Source organism: Telopea speciosissima, chromosome 10, assembly GCF_018873765.1.
Source record: "Telopea speciosissima isolate NSW1024214 ecotype Mountain lineage chromosome 10, Tspe_v1, whole genome shotgun sequence".
In the NCBI taxonomy this organism is placed as follows: Eukaryota; Viridiplantae; Streptophyta; class Magnoliopsida; order Proteales; family Proteaceae; genus Telopea; species Telopea speciosissima.
The window spans coordinates 14358163-14380197 of record NC_057925.1 but is presented as its reverse complement, the minus strand read 5'-3'; the positions used below and the strand labels follow the sequence as shown (position 1 = coordinate 14380197).

Genomic DNA, 22035 nt, shown 5'->3' with positions numbered 1-22035 from the left:
TAGGGCACGCTTATGGGTAACCTTTTTTTCCCCCAAAATGGAAACAATTGAATAGTATTGAACCACTTGCCATTTACCTTACGCTTGAATCCACCCCACCACCTAGCGAGAAACATCCAATTCCTCCCATCTTCTATGCATTTCTTCTTCTTCTGCTTCTTTCTTTTTCTTTTAAGGGTTTTTTTTCCTCAAAAAAGAATAGGAGGAATTGGAAAAGGATCTTTGGGATTTTGTAAGCTAGGAGTTTGCCTCTTGAAAACTAATTTGGTCTTTGGTCCAAAATGGAGATGAATATGAAATGAAGTCATCTCAGCTTAATCACCTCATAAAGCAATGTTGAATACTGTTCAAACCACCATTCTGTTCATATGGAGTATATTTTCTCAACAACCCCTTATTGGTTTTGACAAAACATCCATCAAATTTGATTTCCTATACCAAAACACTAATCAACCACATTAATCTATTAATTCATTGTTGAGTTTGTGCAAAAGAATACAAAATTCTAGATTAGAAAGAAAGTTGCCAATGTTGACTGTGGAATTAATTGAAGATTTATGCACAATTCAAGGAACAACCCTTTAATTGGACAATCTTTATTGAATCTAGGGGCCAAAACCAGAAAAGGTTTAGGATTTGGAGATTCACAAAGCTCAGGTTTAGGATAGAACTCCACCTTGTAAATTCTATCTTTATCTTCTTAATTACCTCTTTTGTACAAGCAGACTAGGCCATTAATGCTTCTCTTGTATTTAATCTCTTATTCTCTGCATTGTAAAGCAAAGGATTACAATCAATACACTCTGATTTAAGAAGGTTTAGTCTGATCCAAAAATATGTCAGCTTCCAATCCCAACCTACTTTAATTGCACCCCTATATAGTTTAGAGAATTAATGGAAAATCAGTCGAAATATCCACCACCCTAACACCCTCCCCCCCCCTCAAAAGAAACTAAAATGTACCCAAAAAAAAAAGAAATTAAAAGAGAATGATCAGATGATTTTTAACAATTTGAGCTAAGAATTAGTTTTTTTTTTTTTTTTTTTGAGTGGGGTAATCTAACCATGAGTTTCCTCTTATAAAAGTACAAATAATAATAATAATAATAATAATGACAATAACAATAATAATAATAATAGGGCAAGATCACTGCTTGGTCATGTAGCTCCTACACCAATGCAGGGGTCAATGAGAGTATGCATAGGGGCATCAACACAGATGGGATTTTTTTATTTTAAGAGGGGTTTGGGTGGTAATTTCATGCACTCTTTTGTCTAGGTGTAGGAGCCGCACGACCAAGCAATATTATTTTTCTCATAATAATAATAATAATAATAATAATAACAATAACATAATTGTTCAATGTTTTTAAAACATTTTTAAACATTTCCCTATTTTTTATTATTTTATAAAGTATAGATGCAAATTATTTTCTGTACCTGATTTTTGTTATATCGATTCTAGCTGATCAAACCCATCTATCAATGATTCACAATACTCTTATGGCGAAGCTATTTGTATATGAAAGATTCTTCCATCAACTCCATCAAATAAGGGCAGTGAATTTTATGTCATTTCGTATGACCATTTATGTTAATTTGACTGCATTTAATGTCAATTGTACACATGCACGGCCGTCCATGAAAAATTTTGGTGTTTTTCTTTTAACTTTCAACAATGATTGCATATGACATACAACATTGAAAATATCGATTTCTGCATCTTAAGCTTACCTAGAACATGAAAAACAATAAATTTATTAACAGATTTGAAGGGAGAACTTGGAGGCGTGTGGCTTACAAGCAAACCAGCAATGTCAAACTTCTCATGCATTGTAAGAACATCTTATCTGCCATTTAAATGACAGTTGAGGCAGTAAATACAAAGAGGATAAGAAGTATCTGAAGAACCAAAGAAGAAATTAAAGCTTGAAAGATACAATTCGAGTTGTTTTGTGGAAGACAAAAACCTTACCATTGAACCAAATAAGCTCCCCCATCGTTTTCATCTCTCCACCAGCTGTCCACCTAATAATAGTCGGTTCCAAATTCCCTCTTCATTGCGTGTGCAACTGTCCATGGTGGGCGTAGGTTTAAGATTATGGGAACTTATCATCACAATTTTCATATTTAAAAACAAAATGAATCAACTCGGGAAAAAATCCTCTCCAACCACCAATCCAATGGTGGGTAGGACTTGGATATGCATCCTCAGGTGTTGGTAGTGTTTTGAGATGCGTGTTCAAGTCCTCCCAACCGTTGAATGGGAGTTGAATGCCCAAGTAGTTGGAGAGGATCCGGATCCATAAACTCGGGTGCGATTGAGTGCCACAATTGTCATTTTATTTTTTTTTGGAAAATTTTTTAATAATGAGGTTTGGTTTATTAAATTACTCACTCAATCTTTCGTTTAAATAAATTATACAAAATAAAGATGTGTATTAAGAAATTTTATACACGTCTATGATATCCCCTCACTTCAAGGAAGGAAGTGAGAACTCTAGTATGGGTGCGACGAGCATGATTAACTAGGGGTGTCAAAACCTAGCCCGAACCGTTAAGACCGACCGAAACCGATTGAAAAAAACCCAAGACCGAACCGAACCGATCTTTATTGGATCGGTTTTGGATTGGGGTATGACGGGACCAATTGAAAATCGAACCGCACCGGACCGGCCTATATCAAACCGAAAACCGAATCAAATGAAACCGATAAGAAAATAATGAGTATAAGGTTATGAATCATTGAATTGATTTCAATATTAGTGAGCAAATTTATTATTGTAAGATAAATTGTTACAAATCAATGAGTATGAGGTTATGAAAATAGGGAAATTGATTTGTAACAATGCTTGTTCCATTGATCTCCTTTTTAAGTGTGGGGCTAATGAAATATTTTATGTAGTTGAAAAGAGAAAAAGAAGAAAATAGGCACAAACCGAATCCAACTTATTTAAAACAATCCGGTACCAAACCGAATCTAAACCGATATCAACCCGTTATTATAAACCGAAACCGACACGAAACCAAACCGCACCGAAACCGAAACCGGGCCAAAATTGAAAAGTTCTTATTGGATTGGTCTCGATTTCTCTAAAAGCCACACCGAAACCGAATAACTTGAACCGAAATCGGACCGAACCGACCCATTGACACCCCTATGATTAACAGATCCTTCCGACATTTTGTTGCGATGGTTGGAGGCAAAAAATGTAAAAAAGTCTAGAGTGAGGCTTGTTGGACTTGTGTGTGTCCATCAAACCCGATTTGGTCCGGTTCAGCCCGGTTCTTCTTTGTATTGAACTTTTATATAATTTAGTTTAATATTATCACATGCGATATAAACTTTTTGAGCATTATGTGTCCGTAAGTTTTACTTAAAATGGTAGTCACGACTAGGGTTTGGGCTGGGCACCCTTATCATATGGTCGTCGCATTGGGTATGCCTAGACATGTGATGTCAGGGTACGAATGCGAATACTCACATGTTTGATGTGTGTATTGGCGAAGAATCTACTTTGTCAATTCCCTTATGTATTATTGCCAGATGTAGGAAGGGATAGACATGTGTCACTGACACCCTTTGCCTGAGAGAACCCTGTCGCTGCAAAGTGTGATCACATTCTTTGGTTCATCAATGATTGAGACTCAAGCGAATCAAAATCGGTGTTCTGGGAATGCGTGAACACTTTGTGAGTGAAGGAGTTACTCAACATGGTCACCACTGCCCGATTGGGGAACATCAAGATTGAGACTGTCTGTGTATAGTCGGATCGAAATCTGGATCCAGTGCTGTTTTGGAAATGGTTTTGCAAAAATCTATTTTACATAAAAGGAAAATTTACACATACCACCCTTGAGGTTTGACGAAAGGATATTTTCACCCCCAAATTTTGAAAAATTCTACGTACCCCCCTGAGGTTTGCAAACGGTAACAAATAAGTCCATTCCGTCAGTTCATGACTAACACTGTTAAAAATCATACTTGAACTGACAGAATTGCCCTTACAAGAGAAAAAAAAAAAAAAACACTCCTTTCTCTATAGTAAGGAGATCAGTCAAATGGAAATTAATCACTTCGTCCCTCTATAACCTATTATACCAACCCTGCAGCTGCAAAACAAAGCACCAGATTTTTGTCTTTATCGAAGAGCCCCTTTTTTTTCCCCATGAAATTAATCAAATCATTCTAAAAAATACCCAATAACCATAAATGGAATTGAGAGATACCTGAGCATTGTTGATCGATTGAGAGATAGCGAGTGTGAGTTTAGAGGTAATGTCACTGTGGGTGAGCGTATAAGTTCTCGGAAGATTTCCTGGGTGTTTCTTTTCATCTACTCCTAAGAACAGTACCTTCAGCTTCGATGCTTCGAAGATCGCCTGCCCAAAAAGCCGTGCAACCTGATCAAAGTAAAACCCCTCAAGAAATTAATTAAAACTTCAAGGAGAAACAAATGAGAAATCCCAAAACGAATTTTTACCGGAACAAGTGATCGGTTGTTCCTGGGCTTTTTGTCATAGATGAAGAGAGAACCCTTTTGTTCCCAGAGAGATGGTTTCAGTTGTGAGGGGAGAGGGAAGGTAGATGCAGAACCCATCTCAGAATGAATCAAATATGCGTCTAATTAGTCTTCTGGGGACTGAAAGCTCCGATCTTGGTAGAGAGGAGGCGATGACTTAAAAGGTTACAGGTTGGACTGTTTGGCTGTGTTTAGAGAGATTTTTGCTTTTCTTCTTCTTCGCTTTTGCTTTGCTTGCGTTGCTACTTTGATTTGCTTCGCGTTTACTGTTTGTCTTTAATAATTTGATTTCGGTGGGTAGCGGAAGTGACTATAGAGGAAAAGGGAAGGGCGGATGCGTGATGAAAGGGGGTTTTGTTTTGCGCAATTTCGGTGCGGCAGTGCACATGAAGACATACAAATAAGAAATAGATCAGGTGAAGGCTGCCATAGATAATAGTTCCTACGCAAGTTCAGGTTGCCTGAGAATGCCAGGATTGATCAGGTGAAGGCTGCCATGGATAATGGAGTGCTCACTGTTACTGTGCTCAAGGAAGAAGTGAAGAAGCCAGAAGTGAAGGCCATTGAAATCTCTGGCTAGGAGTTCTCATTATTACAAGAGAGAGAGAGAGAAAGGAGGAGAGAAAGGGATGCCTGCAACTCATCTGAGTTACAGGTGTTTTTTTTTTTTTTTTTTTTCTCTTGTAAGGGCAATTCCGTCAGTTCAAGTCTAATTTTTAACAGTGTTAGTCATGAACTGACGGAATGGGCTTATTTGTTACCATTTGCAAACCTCAGGGGGGTACGCAGAATTTTTCAAAACTAGGGGGTGAAAATATCCTTTCGTCAAACCTCAGGGGTGGTATGTGTAAATTTCCCTACATAAAATAATAGATTATATATGATTATTTGAACAAAGTGTTTTATCGAGTTTTGCAGGACCCGATCAGATGCACAGACGCTCTTATATGGACATGTACTATGGATTGGGGTTTGGCAATACATGTGTACATGCCCTAGATTCCATAATGATGGTGTTGATTAGTGGGGGGGGTTGTATATGATAATTTGTTATCATATAGGGAGTTATTTGGATTTGCTAAATTAATTGGTTCTTTATTTAATTAATGGATATGGTGCTAATTGTAATTATCCATAAATATTAAATAAAGTAACTAATTAATACTTTCTCTATTAGATTCTGCTTCTTCACCTTTTAGAAGCACTTTGAGTTTAAACAAAACTGTCAAACAAAGAGAGAGAGAGAGAGTCAGACTCTCACAGGGATTAATCTAATTCTATCAGGGTTTTTAATTAAACCCTGGCTGTATATAAGGGGACCAAAACGCAGAGGGGGGGCAGTGCTCCACGTTTTCTGCCTGGCCCCCTCTCTCCTGCGTTTTGGTCTCTCTCTCCCTCTTGTGATCTCTCTTCTTCTTCTTCTAGTTTCTCTACTGCAGTTGAGAGCTAGGGTTTGAGAAACCCAGATCTGTGCTAAAGAATTTGAGAGCATTTGGGATTGGCTTGAAGAACCTTGGTAGCACCATTGGAGGTTCAGATCTGTTTACTTGGAGCGCTCATTGGAGGAAGAACCATTGTCTATTGGAGGAGCAACACTTGAGGCTCACTAGGTTAGCAATTCTTTATTGATTCCTCCTGTTATTAATTATTAAATATTCATGGGATGAAAAAGAAACTCGAATCGATTTATTTTCGCTACGCATTCAGGTATGGGATGGATCCCTCTTGCCATGTGATGGATTAGAGGTGATTTTCTCCGTCCCTTTTGCGTTCCATAATTGCATGGGACACATCAGGGAAGGGAAAACCCTAACAAGGATGCACTAGGATTCCCATGGGAAACCATGGGAAACCCTAAAATCAAAATGGGGCGCCCATGGGACACCATGGGCTAACCCAGGGCATGCAATACCCTAATTGGTTTGTAATTGGTTTTCCTAGGGAACCATCGTTCTATCCCTGGACCGTAGTTTGACCTACAGGGCTTTGCCACAGAGTGGTACTATTTAGGGTGTTTCAATATTATACACATTATATTATGGGCAATTTGATTAAATAACAAATTGATTAGATTAATTTGGTAGATCGATATCCATTTTTTAAGTAATCAAGTAAGGAAAAAAAAAAAAAAAAGGGACAAATGATCAGAAAACTTTCAATGGCCCATGTGGTTTCGTTTGGATGAATTTTGAGGTATGGTTTTTTCTGGTGTGTCTGTTTTTTTTGTGCTCTTCGTTTTGATATGCAATTCAGTATATTTTGGATAAACAGAGACTATGGTTTTGATAGTTTTTATATTTTCCAATAATCTTGAATGCATGGTATAATGGGCGTGGAGCATCGGTTTGGGCTCCGGTTGGTCTTGTCTTGTTCGTATTTTCAAGACCAACCTATTGGTACCTGGTTTTAGCACGTTTGATACTTTCAGGGACCTGTTTTGGACGATTATATAATTTTGAGTATATTTGGACTATTTTAGGTTGACCACTGCCACTTTGACGATGAATGCGCATATCACAATACATTATGGACGTTTAATATGTTTACTTTCACTTATATTGCTGCATATCAAGTTGAAGAATTATGAGAGGGTAAAATGGTGATCCACCAAAGTGCCCCATTGAATCCTTTTATAGTTCTGTCAAGGCAGCGGAATAGATAACATTAGCCCAAAGGCAGGGTTGCCAAAGATTGACGATGTGATGTGCACATAGATTGGAAGGGATAGTGGTCTAAGGGTTATAGATGCCCAAAGGTGCTGGGATTTCTAAAAACTACTGATCTTTTCAAGGAAAGGCAGTGTATCCAAAGATAGTATACTCAAAGAATTTGGGATGCGTGGCTTAGGGGTTTTCTTATCACCCAAAGATAGAGGAAAATTTTCGAAAGTCATCGACATCTCGCGATAGTTTGCAGTGCGATAAATTATTATAAAATTGAGATACATAACTTAGGAGTTTTTCTATCACCCAAAGGTGGAGGAAAATTTCTGAAAGTTGTTGCTATCTCGCGGTACTTGTGGTGTGATAAAAACATGTGCATTTGACCCGAGAGGACAAAAATGTAATGTGATGATGATCATTATTTGTGTTTGCTAGTAGTTTGTATGAATTGTTTGCATTTGCTAGCTGATTTAATATGATCATGTTGTGCTTGGAATGTATATATATCATTTGTTTATTTGCATGAATGAATTTTTCTTCCACAGGATGTCTCTCCTAAATAATCTTTTGGCTTCTATTCCTGTTCTTTTTTGGAACAATTACAAAAGGTGGGTAGATGACCTAGAAATTAATCTGGGATTGCTTGATCTTGATATGGCTCTTCGATAACCAAAACCTGCTGATCTAACGGATGCGAGTACCAATGCTGAGATAACTAAGATGGAAAGGTGGGTGACAGCTAATTGGAAGTGCATACTAAATGAAGAAATCTATCCCAGTGTCGTTGCGTGACAGTGTTGAAATGAAAAGTACTGCCACCGAGTTTCTGAATTAGATAAATGCTATTTTTGAGATGTCTCAGAAGGCTGAGAAAGGGGATTTGATGAATCAGATTATGTGGGCTATATTCGATGGTATTGAGAATGTCAGAGAACATTTACTGAAGATGGCTTCCACTGCAAACAAGTTGAAGGATCTTGGGATGCCCATAGAAGAAGAACTTTTGATGCACCTTGCACTTAAATCTCTCCCAGATGTGTATGTGAATATAAAATCTACAAACGCTGCTCAGAAGGACAAATGGACCATGAAAGAACTGATATCTATCTGTGCGCAAGAAGAAGGGAACACGAAGAAGAAGAATTTTAAGAGTGCGAACCTGACTGAGAACAAAGGAGCGTCTGAAAGTGGAACAAAGAAAGAGAATCCAAAAATTTTCAAGAAAGGTAAGTATCATCCATACAATAAAGAAAGAAGGAGCGTTGGTGAAATTTCTTGCTACTGGTGTGATCAGAATGGACACATGAAAATGGACTGTAATGCACGAAAGGCCTGGTTGGAAAAGAAGAACGATGCAGAAGATGGCAAAAAAGGGGAATAAACTTTAGTTGAAGTAAAAAATATTTTATGCAAGCACTTTTAATTTGAATATTTGTTTTCAGACTTTTGTTGATTTGTTTGTTCTGCTTGATTAGTGGGAGTTTCACATTATTTTTATTTGATATGCTTGTTGAGTGGGAGAGCTTGAAGGATATATGTTTCGTTTTAATTATAATGCTTCTACTTGATATGATGAATAGCACTTGCATGTATGCATATGTTGTTTGATGTGTTGAAGGCCATTTTGGTCAAAGGATATTCAATTGGTGATAAGCCAAGTCGTTCGATTACCGGCGAATATGACGATATGCAAAGGTAATCTATGAGTCGTACAATGTTTATGATACGTTCGAGGACCCACAAAGAATGATGACGATATTTATGTGATCATAGACGTGTACGACATTCTTTGTACAAAATTATCTCAACGCGGTTCATGTTAGTAAGTAAATCTTTGTTTGTAGCTGACAGAAAGTGATATGCCGTATGTTGAGGTGTATTTTCTGTTGTTGCTCGACATTGATATATTTGCTAACTGGATCAAGATTTAGTAGCATTATAGTTGTATTGAGATTCCACGGCTACATCTAATAATGATGACCTTATAATTAATCTAGCCCAAGTGGGAGATTGTTAGATATTTTTCAAATGCGATGTGTGTGTTTAATTAATTATCGGGTCGATCATTGATGGGGATCAAGAAATACAAAGGCTGACGTGACTTGCTACTATTTTATTGAGATGGACCGGACCAGCTTGGCCCATTGTGGAAGTGGGTTAGGGTTTGGAGAGTATTATAAATACTAATGATGAGGGGTCCCTGCAGTCACTATTCTCTTTTCTCCTTTTTCCACAAGAAAGGGAGCTGTGGGAGAGTCTAGGAAACTGTAGAAGATCCCCATCGCGGTTATCCAAAATCATTCGAGGATTCACAACCATACTTTGTCGGATCATTATTGTTCTTCGGGGTTATCTTATTTGTTCTTCATCGGCGTACGTGGTGAAAGGTACACATCTCCCTCATGTTTATTTATTTGCATCACTGTGTTCTAGTTATCCATACAGAGATCTGGGATTAGGGTTTTGACGAAACCCATGGTTTTTCTTACAAATTGAGCCCAAATACCTAAACTAATCATTTTGTTGAATCTTTCTCTCATCAATATATACCATCTCATTATCTGTCTTATTGTAACTAAAATTACGCACCATATACTCCCTCTTTATTTTACTTAACTTAAAACCTTTTGATTCCAAAGTTGATCTCCATTGCTCTTACTTGGCGTTAATCATTGTTTTTGTCTCATCCACCAACACAATATCATTAGTGAAAAACATATACCAAGGAGCCTCATCTTGGATGTTTCTAATTAAATCATCTATGATAAGCACAAACAGATAAGGGCTTAAGGTTGATCCTTGATGTAGCCCAATTGTAATTGAAAATTTACTAGTACTTTGGCCCTCACCATTCTTACACTAGTCACCACATCTTCATTCATAAATATTTTTAATGATATCCACGTATTTACTTGAAACCCTTCTCTTTTCAAGGTTATGCCAGATTAGATCTCGAGGGAATATGTTGTAGGCTTTTTCTAGGTCAATAAACAAAATATGAAGATCCTTATTCTTTGACTCTCTATAGCTTTCCATGACCCTCCTAAGTAAATAAATAGCTTCCAACGTGGACCTGTCTGGCATAAAACTAAACTGATTATCTAAAATAAGATATTCTTTTCTCAAGTGAGTTTCTATAACCCTCTCCCATAACTTCATAGTATGGCTCGTTATTAAAAAAAATACAAAATGACATCTTTTGTAATTTTAGCTACTTAATCTACTCATTTTAAGCTGGAATCATACCAATGATATGCTTGCCTGATCCTCTATCACATAGACTATCCTCTATACTTCCATGTGGCAAATAGTAAAGCGTTATAATTCATTTGGCATAGTGACAGGAAGAAAAGCCTCATATTTAATTGCCCGGCCCCCACCCCAATCCTCCTACCCAGTGCAGTAGGAGAATCTATCCCATTACTTCATAGGACCCCTAATACTTACCAAGCAAGGGTTACCACCAACTATACTAAGCAGTTGATGGGGTTGCCTCTTTTCTTTATGGGTGATGTTAAAGGCTCCATTGGATCGACCACTTTCAAGGTGGCCCATTTAGTATTACCATTCGCAATTTGGTTCCTCTATAGCCGAGCTGCCTGTCCTGTGTCATGTTGTAAAGACACAGCAAGGCGCACAATGACCGCCGTACTCCTACCTGAGCGCCTTGCCTGAGTGGTGGTAAGGCGATCATCTTGCGCCTTACTGTGTCTACACAGCGCGGCAATAGAGGATCCGGATCCTTACTATTTGCTTCTAGTTTTGGTAAGAATTTTTGGAAGTTTGATGTTTTTCTTTCTCCATTGATGGATGTAATTCCAATTTTGTGGTTCGTTTTTAGTTTCTCCATGATTTTTCTTGTAAGCAAAAAGAAAGGAAAAAAAGGTAAGTCTCATAGACTCAAATTAGATTGGCCACTCCTTTATTGGAAAGAGAAAATCCTTGAATAGGGGGTGTAAATCAGTCTGATTATGGTTAATCGGTCTGGTTCCTAATCGGCCCCAACCTCTTGAGGCCCAGACCGGAACTGACAAATCAAATAATCAGTTCAATATATTTAATTAAATTGGGGCCAAATATCAATCCGCCTGGTCAGTTCTTATCCTTAATCAATCCCAATTAAGCAATTCTAAAATTGGTCCAAAGACCAAAAAAACCGGTTCATTAATTCAAAAGAGAGTGATTTTTTAGCTCATATATTCAATCCATACTCAATTTATGATCAAAACATAATTAAAATCCGTGGACTCAATAACTCATTATAAAATAAGTATGCTTGTTTGGCTCAGGGAGAGAATAGTAGTTAGTTGAAGAACAACACAACCGGTTCCTAATTAGTTATGAGTAATGACCAATAATTCAGTTTAGCTTGTTTCTAGTTCCAAAAATATATATCACCCTATCTCTAGGACCAAAACAGACCAATTGATTATTCGGTCCACTCGGTTCTAATTATAATGGGTTGGTTCCACTTCAATTGATCGGTTTGGTTCCAAGATTGACACCCTTACCCTTGAACATCATTTTCAAGCAACATCTATGCCTCGTCCTCCCTACTCCAGCATGGTGATGTGTTATTGGTGAAACCTAATCTCAGTTTTAATCTATAAAGTACTGTTGATTCTTTGGCAGCTGTTTCGCCTTTAAAACGCACGAAAGCGGTCAAAAACTGTATATCTCAAAGCTAAAGGCCTGTCACTTGAAGAGCTCGTCGAGATCTTTGGTTCGATATATTATTCGCCCTATGTTGGTTTGCACCTTTGACTAGACCGGGTGGACTTCTGGGGGCAATTTTGTACTTTTGTGAGTTATAGGGTTTTCTCTATATTGTAACGCGTGAAAACGCTATATATAGTGGTTATCACTTTGAGAGATGTTGAGAGGTTTTGTAATCGAAATAGTGGATCTGGACTATAGCTCGGACATGGATGTAACCTACCTTCTTGGGGGTGAACCAAATAAATTGTTGTCTTGTGTGTTTGTACTTTTTCTTTTTCTGTTGCAAATCGTCATTCTGCTACGTTGCAATTTCCTAACAAGATGGACGTTGCGCCAGCCGTTGGTTGATGCCAAGGCGTCGGCTATTATCTTCTCACTGGGATCCTCACCACCCCCTCCCTCACACATACGTATCCCTCCGATCCCCAGGCTCTCTATGGTTAATTTTTTTTTTTTTTATGAGAAAATAAAATATATTGAAAGACTACTTAGAAATAATGTACATAGATTGGGTTACTTGAGCAAATTTAGCTAGATTACTAGCAACTGCAATACAAAAAGGATCTCCCTTAGAAGTATAGTAGATATCAGGAGCTATGTCGTTTATGTACAACAAGTCTTTTAAACGAGACCATGGCCAAGGATTAGAAGTTGGAGATGGAAGAAGATCAGCGATCTGATCTTCTCTATGGTTATGAACCCCTTGCTTTGAAGTACTTCCCCCACTTATAGAAACATCCATATATAGGGCTGGGCCAATGTGAGCTCAAGCCCAGCCCACAATTAAGCCCTGGACATCTTGGGCCCTTGTTTTGTTTTGTTTATTTTTTTCCTTTTTTTTGGGTGGAGGGTGGCAGAGGAACGAAATTTTGCTGCTACAATAGTAGCAGGAATGTTCCTGCTACAAGGATAGCAGCCAAGGAAATGGGATCTTAAGGGGTATTTTAGAAAATAATAAAACCTAGGAGGGTATTTTGAACCCAAACGGGAAGTGAATAATTCCATTTCTTTGGCTGCTAGCCTTGTAGCAGGAACATTCCTGCTATGGGCATAGCAGCAAAAATTTTTCCGTGGGGGAGGGGAGAGATATCTAATATTGGGGTCGAGCTGGGATTTTTGAGCCAGAAAGAACAGAGCAATTCATGGGCCAATCCATAAAACAAGTTTGGACATACATCATACATAAAAAGATAATGCAAATTAACACGCTTAATTAAGATTTGACAGACAAATATTTCCAACAATTACAATCATGATAAACATTATACGGGAGAAAGAACATTAATCGAAGCATGCACCACACGCTGCCCTTACACCCAGACACAAAGGCACGCAAAATTACCACCGCACCCCTACGAATTTCCATCATAATCATAACAAGTACTACAATCTCTCTAGAGTTTGTGATCTTCAAATAGCTTAGATGGAAGCCGTGGAGTCAAAAGGATTTCAAGTGGGATTTTTCTAGGCATAGTGATGCCAAATCCTTCACTCATGTCCACTGGACCATTAGAGGGAGTCTCCAAATTAAATCTTTGCAATATACAAGCAAGTGCCAAATGCAAGACTTGAGTTGCAAAAGTGATACCTGGGCATGACTTTATACCAGTACCAAAAGGAATGTACTCAAAATGCTTACCTCTAACATCAACATCTACATGTCTAGTGAGAAATCTCTCTGGTTTGAATTCATAAGGATCCAACCACACACGAGGGTCTCTTTGTAACTTCCATAGATTTACAAGCAAACGTGTACCCTTGGGAATATGGTAGCTACCCACTTGACAATCTTCCATGGCCTCATGTGGTACTAATAGAGGTGCAGGAGGTTATAACCTCAATGTTTCCTTTATAATGGCATTGAGATACTCTATATTCTTGATGTCTGATTCATCCACTAATCTTTCTCTACCAACATGGATATCCAACTCATCTTGGATCTTTTTTAACACTTGGCGATTATTCATTAGTAAGGAGATCGTCCATACTAGGGTGAGAGATGTGGTATCAGAGCCAGCTGCCATGAGTTGCAGTGAATAGTGAAATGGACAGAAACAGTAAAGGGTGCATCTTGTCGTCATCAAGTAGGTGAACTAAGAAGTTGTAATTTTACTTTTTTGCCCCTTGTCTTATTCTCAAAAAATATTTTAGTCATAGTTAGGTAAGGCCAGATTTGATATGATTTTTTATTTCACTTTTGGATTGATTTTATGAAATAGTCAACAAATAGATTTTTTGGTCAAGAAATTGACATTGTTTTGGTTGTATCAATATGAAATATTTCAAGGATAAAAAAAAAGTCCATTTGATAGTTCAATTTCTGAGAATAGATTCTCTATGTTTCTTTGGAAAGGGTGAAGGTGGTGGTGAGACCATTAGGAGAAAAAGAAGGGTGTGTTTTATTTTTAACGTAAATTGCTATTTTGTCCATCAATTAACCATGTGCCCATTAAAGAGAAAGAGCGAAATCAAATGAAATAGGAATTCTGAAAAAGCTCCTCAACTATTTTAAAATTTCAATTCCACTTGATTTGTATTTCACTGCAGTAAGATGTAAAAATCAAACCAAACAATTTTCAAAATAGAAATCACCCCCCTGAAATTAAAATAGAAATCATACTAAATCAGGCCTAAAAAAAGGGTTTCCAAAATAAATTGAAAGTAACTTATCATCGTGTTATTTTCAAAAGTTGTCATTGTTCATGTGAAATGACAAGATCACTCCTATATTAAATACTTTTGGGAATAAGATAAGGGACAAAAAAATAAAGTTACAATCTTGTTGTAATAAATGTGAAATTGTGAAGAACATACCAGCACAGTTGCCTTGATGATGGTATCATCATCATAACTACACGTCAAATTTTCTTCAGAAAGGGTGGTTAGCATCACATCGATGAAGTCAAGCTCACCTTCTTCCTCGCCGGCCAACTTCTTAGCAATGTTACGACGATGTTCTTCGACCCAATTTCCCAATATACAATCGAATTCCTTAGCAAGAGACTTCATGGCTTTCAAATGTCCTCCCAAATCTAACCATTCACAAAAGGGTAATACATCAGAAGGAACAAACACCCCAAATTGATACCTTAGTTGAGCAATTACCCTTCTAAGTCTCTTAGCTTCATCTTCGTATCCGGTATTGATGTTTCCCAAATAACGTTTTCCGGCAATCATCTCAGTGATGATGTTTAAGCTCAGGTGATCAAACCACTCCTCCATCTCTACCTTCACTGGATGAGTACCTCCATTCTTGGCCCAAATTGAGTACAATTCTTTGATGGATATGTCTACAATAGTGATTCTTACATGCTTTAACTTGTCAAGACGAGCTTTGGAGAGGAGATTAAGAGTAGTTCTATTTCTGATTCCACGCCAATATGACCCATAAGGAGTGAAGGCAAACACTGCATGGTTATAGCCCAAATACTTGCCTGCAGCTACTTGAGGCCTTGTAGCAAAAACTCTATCATTTGTGGTGAAGCAATCCTTTACAAGCTCCCAACTACTCACAACAAGTGTTCGATGAATGCCAAGTCTAAGCATGAGGATTGGTCCATACTTATCAGCCATGACTGCAAGAGTTTTTGGAGGTGGTTCTTGTCCACCAATTAAATGAAGGTGACCTGAAATTGGTAAGGCACCAGATGGTGTAGGGACTTCATCTCTTCCTTTTGTTTTGTGATTGTTGAGCTTTCTTCTCCATAAGGTGTAGAGCAAGATTAAGGCAAAAACTGTTCCAATTGCTTGTATTTGAGTAAGAAATTCCATGGTTGATTGATACTGATTGAAGATTGAACCTCAACTTGGGTATTTGTATTATAGAAGTGAAGTTGCAGACATTTTTATTTAGTTTATTTGGATTGAGTGTGGGGGGAGATTAGTTGCATTTTTCCATTTTCTTAATTGGGAAAATCTTCATAGAATCACAGCACATCATTGGTGTTGTCATCGACGGGTCGGGAAAATTATCTCATCTCCTGCAATTCCCTGCCCGGTCCAATTCCCTAATGCCTGTTATCAGAGGGGGTGGACCCCATCCGGGTAGGGGTGGAATGGTCATTGTGCCCCCCTTGTTAGGGGCACTGGACCGGGTAGGGAATTACAAGGGATAAAGATCTCTGCTCTAGCCGCAACGGGTAATTATAACCCCTCTTCAAAACTATTTTATTTTATTGGGGGAGCGCTGGGACCACGCACATGCGGTAGCCAATGAGAGAGCTCACACTGGTATTAGGGGGCTGGATTTCCACATTTCATTGGGGGTGGGGCGATCATTTCGCCACCCACTGTATCTGGGCATGGCAACCCCCGAGAGAACATTTTCCCATTTTAAGGGAAAAAAACATGTGGCATCTTCTCCTCCCTTTGTGAAAAAGATTCTTTTGCCTTTTTGTGTCCAGTCGTGTGATTGATGTATACTACTAGATTATCGAAAGTTTACAGCTTAACCAACCCTCTCCTTGCTTGATATTGTGAATTAGGTTAAGATACACGATAACATGACATTAAGTACCCCAAAAAAAACAGTCTTAGTGTCTAATAAGTGCGGCCAATTAACTTGCATATATTATGTTATAAAAATGTGTAAGACAAATTTGGACCATTCGAAATGTGTGGAGATATTATTGCCACACCCACATCATTATCTAATTTAAAAGTTGAGGCCAAAATAAATTATTCTTTTGAGAAAATGTAGGTCACTTTCTTCTCATTGTTTCTTTCTTAATGGAGAAGGGAAATAATTCATTGCTTTAATTTTAAAAAATTCATGTTTACCAAAACAAAAAAAAAAAAAAAATGGAAAGTCATTGTCCTGCACGCCTAGGAAATTGGCAATTTCAAGTGGCTTTGCTAGTTGCGCCCGATCAATTGGAGTTGAAGGATTAAAATCCTCAGCAGTGCAGGTATCTTGCGGTGCACTGTAGTGCAGGCTTGGAAACTTGACACGTGGAAGAAGTTTCATCTAATGTGCAAGCTCAATGCAAGGCATGTTTTTTTTTCTTCTCGAGCTCGGCACCATTGAATGTCGCAACTTCCACGTGTTGAACTCTCAGGCTGGCACTTCGATCATCTCCAACTAGGGTTGCAACAGGATCGGGTTGGATCGGGCTTTATAAAACCCTAGCCTAACCCTAAGTCCCCTTAACTGGGCCCAGGCCCAACCCAACCTTGACTCAGGGCCTGAAAAATACAACCCTAACCTGCCCTCAGGGTCGGGCCAGGCTGATCCTGATTGGCCCTGATCATGGGGAGGGGGAAGGAAATGCATGGGCTGGACTAGGCCAGGGAGAAAACTATCAATTTTACTTAAAATAACATTATAATAAAATGTAATATATCACTTATTATCTTCATATATAATAAATTATATAACAAAATGTGGGTGAAGTTTAAAGTTTATAATATATATATATATATATATATATCAACAGATATTTTATAGTATAACTTAAAATAGGGTCAGGCCAGGCTTATCCCAAGGCCTCAACCTTGACCCGACCCAACCCTGACTTAGGGTCAGAAATTTCCAACCCTGACCCGCCCTCAAGGTCAAATATCTCAACCCAGGCCTTGTTCGGGCTCAGGGTGGGTTAGGGCGGGTTCGGGCCGACATGGCCAAACTTGCACCCCTATCTCCAACCATAAAACTGAATCTTTTGTTAACCAGAATCCACACTGTTTTTCTTTCTAATAGCCTTTAATTTGGCGAATTATTGGCAAATAATTCATTCGAACTAAATTTTAGGAATAATTCGTCCGAATCCAAACACTATCCAATGAATCGGAAAAATTCGTGCCCTTTCAACTTATTATGTGGATCACGTTGTATTCGGCCGATCCGAACTTTATCGGATTAATTCACATATATTATAGAAATGGAAGTAGACCCCCATTTACGGTTTGCAGGTGTAGTTGCTTAGGGTTCTCGTTGCTCAGATTCGTCAAGGCGAGGAAGAAGACTGAATGAGGAGATTCTAATAAGATCTACGCCCTGCTACCCTGTCCGTTGGCTCCGGCAACCGCTGCAACATGAAATCCGGCATCGCAACCTCTTAAATAACCCCTTCTCCTACTGCCTCATCCTCTGTTATCTTTTGTTTTGAGGTTCGAGCCCCAAATCACAAATTGGATAAAAGGCCATGAAATCCAGTTCTGTTTCCAATTACGACGAACTTTGTTTCTTTAATGTTTGTTAAATTTTGTTTTTCAATCTTATTTTTTGTTCTTCACTTCAAGATTAGGATGTCTCATTCAGCAGCACCTCTCTGACAATGAATTCTATTCTGTGATTTGAGATGATGTCATAACGGAGTTCAGGTTATTCAGCAACAACTCCGGCAAGAATTGGCTTGGGTTCTTTGTAGAGATTTCCATGGTTTTGAGTTTCCAGGTGGAAGGACGAAGGGTTTCTAGGAGCCTCCTCTATTACTTAGTTAGCTACTTCATTTCATATGCAGTGCATCTAAGAACCATGAACGGAGTATTGAAGGAAGTCTTTGGTTGCGTAAATCTGTTGGTGCAATTCTGAATTAAATTCCATGAAATCAGTTTCTGTGGATTCGTAACTTTGAAAGATTAACTGTTTGGTTATCTTGATTCTGTAACATGAATCTTCCTGAATAGCTGTTTGTTTACCTTGATTTTGATTATGTGACTTGATTCTTCCTGAAAAACTGTTTGGTTACTCAGAGTTTGTTAGTTGGATTCAATTGAAATCCAATTTAAAAACTGTTTGGTTCCTATGTTTTTGTCATTCGTTAACTCTTTTTCTAGCCCAACATTTGCAAGAAAAAAAGTTTCTCCAAACTAATTCCCTCCTCCCATACAAACTAATTGTCATTACCTTGCTATTCACACTACCTCCACTGTTTACCCACAAAAAAAAAAAAAAAAACACTAACCCACTACTTATGTAATTACCTTGCAATCCAACATAAGTAAAAAAATGTGAACAATCCATCACAATCACTAAATTCTTATATAGTTATTATAGTTCAACTGTCAAGTTGTAAGATTAAGTCTAAAAAATGAAAACCGAACACATCAAAAAGCCCACACATGGTTTTAATTGCCTCCTTTGTTGAAGTCAAGCTTGTGAACAACGTCAATGACATCTTTTTATGATCCATATATCCCAAAGAAAGAAATTGATGTGTGAGAGAGAAAAAGATAATGAAAAACACCACTTGAAATTGTGTAGATTATTGTCATAACTAACTATGTTTTGAATAGTTGAATAAAAATGGTCTTGATGGATTCAAACCATCAAACCTGGAACATGCTCATGTTCCAAGTGCTCTACCAATTTGAACTAAAGACCCATCAAGTGGAGCTTGAAATTTACAAATAACCATGAGACCTTGCCCACAAAATCTTTACATTCTATCCTCTTATTATAATAAAATACACATTTAAGACTAACCCATGGGCATTCTAAGGCCCAAATTCCAAACCTAACCCAGTTAACAAAACCAGTGTATAAATTTGATTTCTACCATGACTTCATACTGCTGGAAGAGATAGGAATTGTATAAATTTGATTTCATTCACCATCACTTCATAAGCTCTGTATAATACAGTCTATGCAATTTTGATATACCAACTTCCACTAAGACTTGACCTCTCCTAGTCATGATAGAACTCCCACAGAAAAAACACAATTGTTTCTCTAGTAGGGCTCGCAGAATCCCTAGTCGTATGTGTTCTCCACCTTTACAATATTGAAGGCTACCAAAAGGATTTTGACATCTTTTCAGCTGAAGCTGGAAGTAGGGTTGTACCTGGATTCTGTGCCCTGATTCGTTAACATTCATCATCTTTACACTTATTTTGCCTCTAGGATTGTCTACATACTTGTACAGTTTTGCACTTTTTCTCCTTATAATATACCATGTAAATCACTTGTCACCTTTGTATATTAGACCCTATATATTGATTTAATCAATTTTAGATGGAGCACTGGAATTTGAATCATAAATATATATACCTTATAAAGCTAGTTGGTTGTAGTAATTAAAACAAAAAACAGTTAATTAGTTACAAAAATATAATGCTACTAAATGCAATCATCCACTCTACAGTTTATTAATTGGAAAGATTGACATGATTGAGCTAATCGCTCAGGCACAACCATCCACTTCACAATGATGTTTTCATCTTTTAATCCACCTTTTTTCAAGATTTGGTAGGCATGGCAAACATCAGCCTAAGAAAAAAAATAGAGTTAAGGATTACTATATCAACATAACATTACTAAATCTAAAGAATCATCAAAGTAACAACTAAACAATCATATACAAATACCATTACAACTTTATCTCCAAAAAATATAAAAGAAATGTCACAAATCTCAAATCTGCAACTGCAAGTAGCATGAACTAATCATATGAGTGCATGGAAACTGATGTCAGGCACCACTCAATTGGAAACTGGATGTATCCCATAAAACTTCATCATTCACTCCTGTTCTTAATCTCTAGGTACTGGCTACTGCAAGACATGGTTTATACACCAAGTTAACATAAGCAATAAACTGTGAAGGCTCCTCCTCAGGCCATTATTAAATCTGTACAAAATAGTTCTGCTAAACCAGTTTAGCCAGATTGGATTGACCATGGATAGTGTTAAATATACTGGAGCTTCAATTAACATAATCAGAAAATACATTAAAAGATGTACCTTTCATTCTTAGAGAAAAAAGAAATAAGTCTATCAATTAACCCATTCCCAATAATCCTCTGCTCAGAACTAGCAAATTTTTTTTTTTCTGATGTTACATTTAGCCTAATTTGTAGATATTCAGAGCAAAATACTTCAATTCCATGCCACTTAAATAATAGATCATCTTGGAATTTCTTAATATTGTCATCATTCTTTTCTAATGCCATTTGATCTTGAAATTAAACTATTAAAATTAATTTCAAACAATACACAATCAGATGCAAGTATGGCAAAAGATGAACAACAACTTACAATTTTGGGTGGAGGGGGTGGGAGAGGAATAATAAATCAGAACAGAAGAGCGAGAGAAGAGAAGAAGAAACTCACCTTAACCAAATGTCTAGCAGGAAACGAAGCCTTAGTAGCTGGAAACCGCCTTGAAGAGAAACACAACAAAAATTAAAATCAAATGAGGAACCCTAACTAGGACATAGAAGCATAGATTTGAAAAAAAAAAGGCAAAAAATTATAAATCGGTCACAGAGGGACAGAGTGAGAGGAGCGAGAGCGAGGGAGAGAGAGAGAGAGAGCAGAGAGCAGAGAGCAGAGATTGTTACCTTCGATCGGTGGTGAGCTTCAGTGCCCCTTCCCCGCTCAGTCCTAGGTTTTTTCGTTCTAGAGCTTCAACTGAATCGTGAATTTGGAATCACCCAAAAATCTCATTTTTATATACGGTATCTCAATTGTGAGATTCACCTTATCAGGTGAGTTCCACAACGAATCCCTCTACCGTTGAAATGTGGAATTAGATAGATTCTGTAGAATCATGTTCCAATTACACCAAACAGTTTTCAAATATTAGGATCATGATTCTACGAAATCTAATTCTTCTGATTTACGTAACCAAACACTTCCAAAGGTAACGACGGTCAACCACCTCACAGGAAGAACCAAACCAACAGTCATCCAATCCAAGATAAAATCCTTAGCAAGCTTGGAAGACTAAAAGAAATTTTAAACATTCTTCACCCAAAACCCATTCAACTAGACTTGTCGCTGTACTCACCAATTTCTCAGTTCAACATTAATTCAAGAGTGGAGAAAGAAGGTTGATTTGTCCATGACCATATTTTGCAAAATGGGATCAATTGCATTTCAAATCAAGCTGGCGGTCTTATATTAAAAATTGGAGATATTAACGTTGCTTATGACATGTTTGATAAAATGTCTAGCACAAGTGTTGTGCCTTGGACCACCTTGATTTATGGGTTTACTCAAAATAGATATTCAAAGATTGCTCTGAAGGTTTTCAAGTTATGCATTGTTCTGGTGTTAAGAGTTGTTATCCCAATCCTATTACTTGTATAATATGTACATATTATATATAATTAGATAATAATGCGAAACATTATGATATTAATATTAAAAATAACATCCGAATTTTTGTCTAAAATTTGTTCTTGGTA

General features: G+C 37.6%; 2 protein-coding genes across 2 annotated transcripts; both read right to left on the bottom strand.

Annotated features, from left to right (window-relative positions):
- Nucleotides 1–4079: 4079 nt before the first annotated feature.
- LOC122643879 (protein STAY-GREEN homolog, chloroplastic-like) lies at nucleotides 4080–4656 on the bottom strand. The gene is made up of 3 exons (XM_043837449.1): nucleotides 4485–4656; nucleotides 4231–4404; nucleotides 4080–4113 (listed from the first exon to the last, which is right to left on the bottom strand). The coding sequence occupies exons 1-3, from the start codon at nucleotides 4599–4601 to the stop codon at nucleotides 4087–4089; spliced, it is 318 nt and encodes a 105-aa protein (XP_043693384.1). The 5' UTR covers nucleotides 4602–4656; the 3' UTR covers nucleotides 4080–4086.
- A 9873-nt stretch (nucleotides 4657–14529) lies between these two features.
- Nucleotides 14530–15676, bottom strand: LOC122643304 (cytochrome P450 CYP82H23-like). Its single transcript, XM_043836939.1, has 2 exons — nucleotides 14720–15676; nucleotides 14530–14535 (listed from the first exon to the last, which is right to left on the bottom strand). Exons 1-2 carry the CDS (start codon nucleotides 15674–15676, stop codon nucleotides 14530–14532), a joined length of 963 nt encoding a protein of 320 aa, XP_043692874.1.
- Nucleotides 15677–22035: the final 6359 nt, after the last annotated feature.

Coding starts and splice junctions, on each gene's coding strand:
- LOC122643879 (XM_043837449.1), bottom strand. CDS start 4,601: ATGGGTTCTGCATCTACCTTCCCTCTCCCCTCACAACTGAAACCATCT. Junction 4,405..4,484: donor ACAACCGATCACTTGTTCCG/GTAAAAATTCGT, acceptor TACTTTGATCAG/GTTGCACGGCTTTTTGGGCA. Junction 4,114..4,230: donor AATCGATCAACAATGCTCAG/GTATCTCTCAAT, acceptor TTTGTTTTGCAG/CTGCAGGGTTGGTATAATAG.
- LOC122643304 (XM_043836939.1), bottom strand. CDS start 15,676: ATGGAATTTCTTACTCAAATACAAGCAATTGGAACAGTTTTTGCCTTA.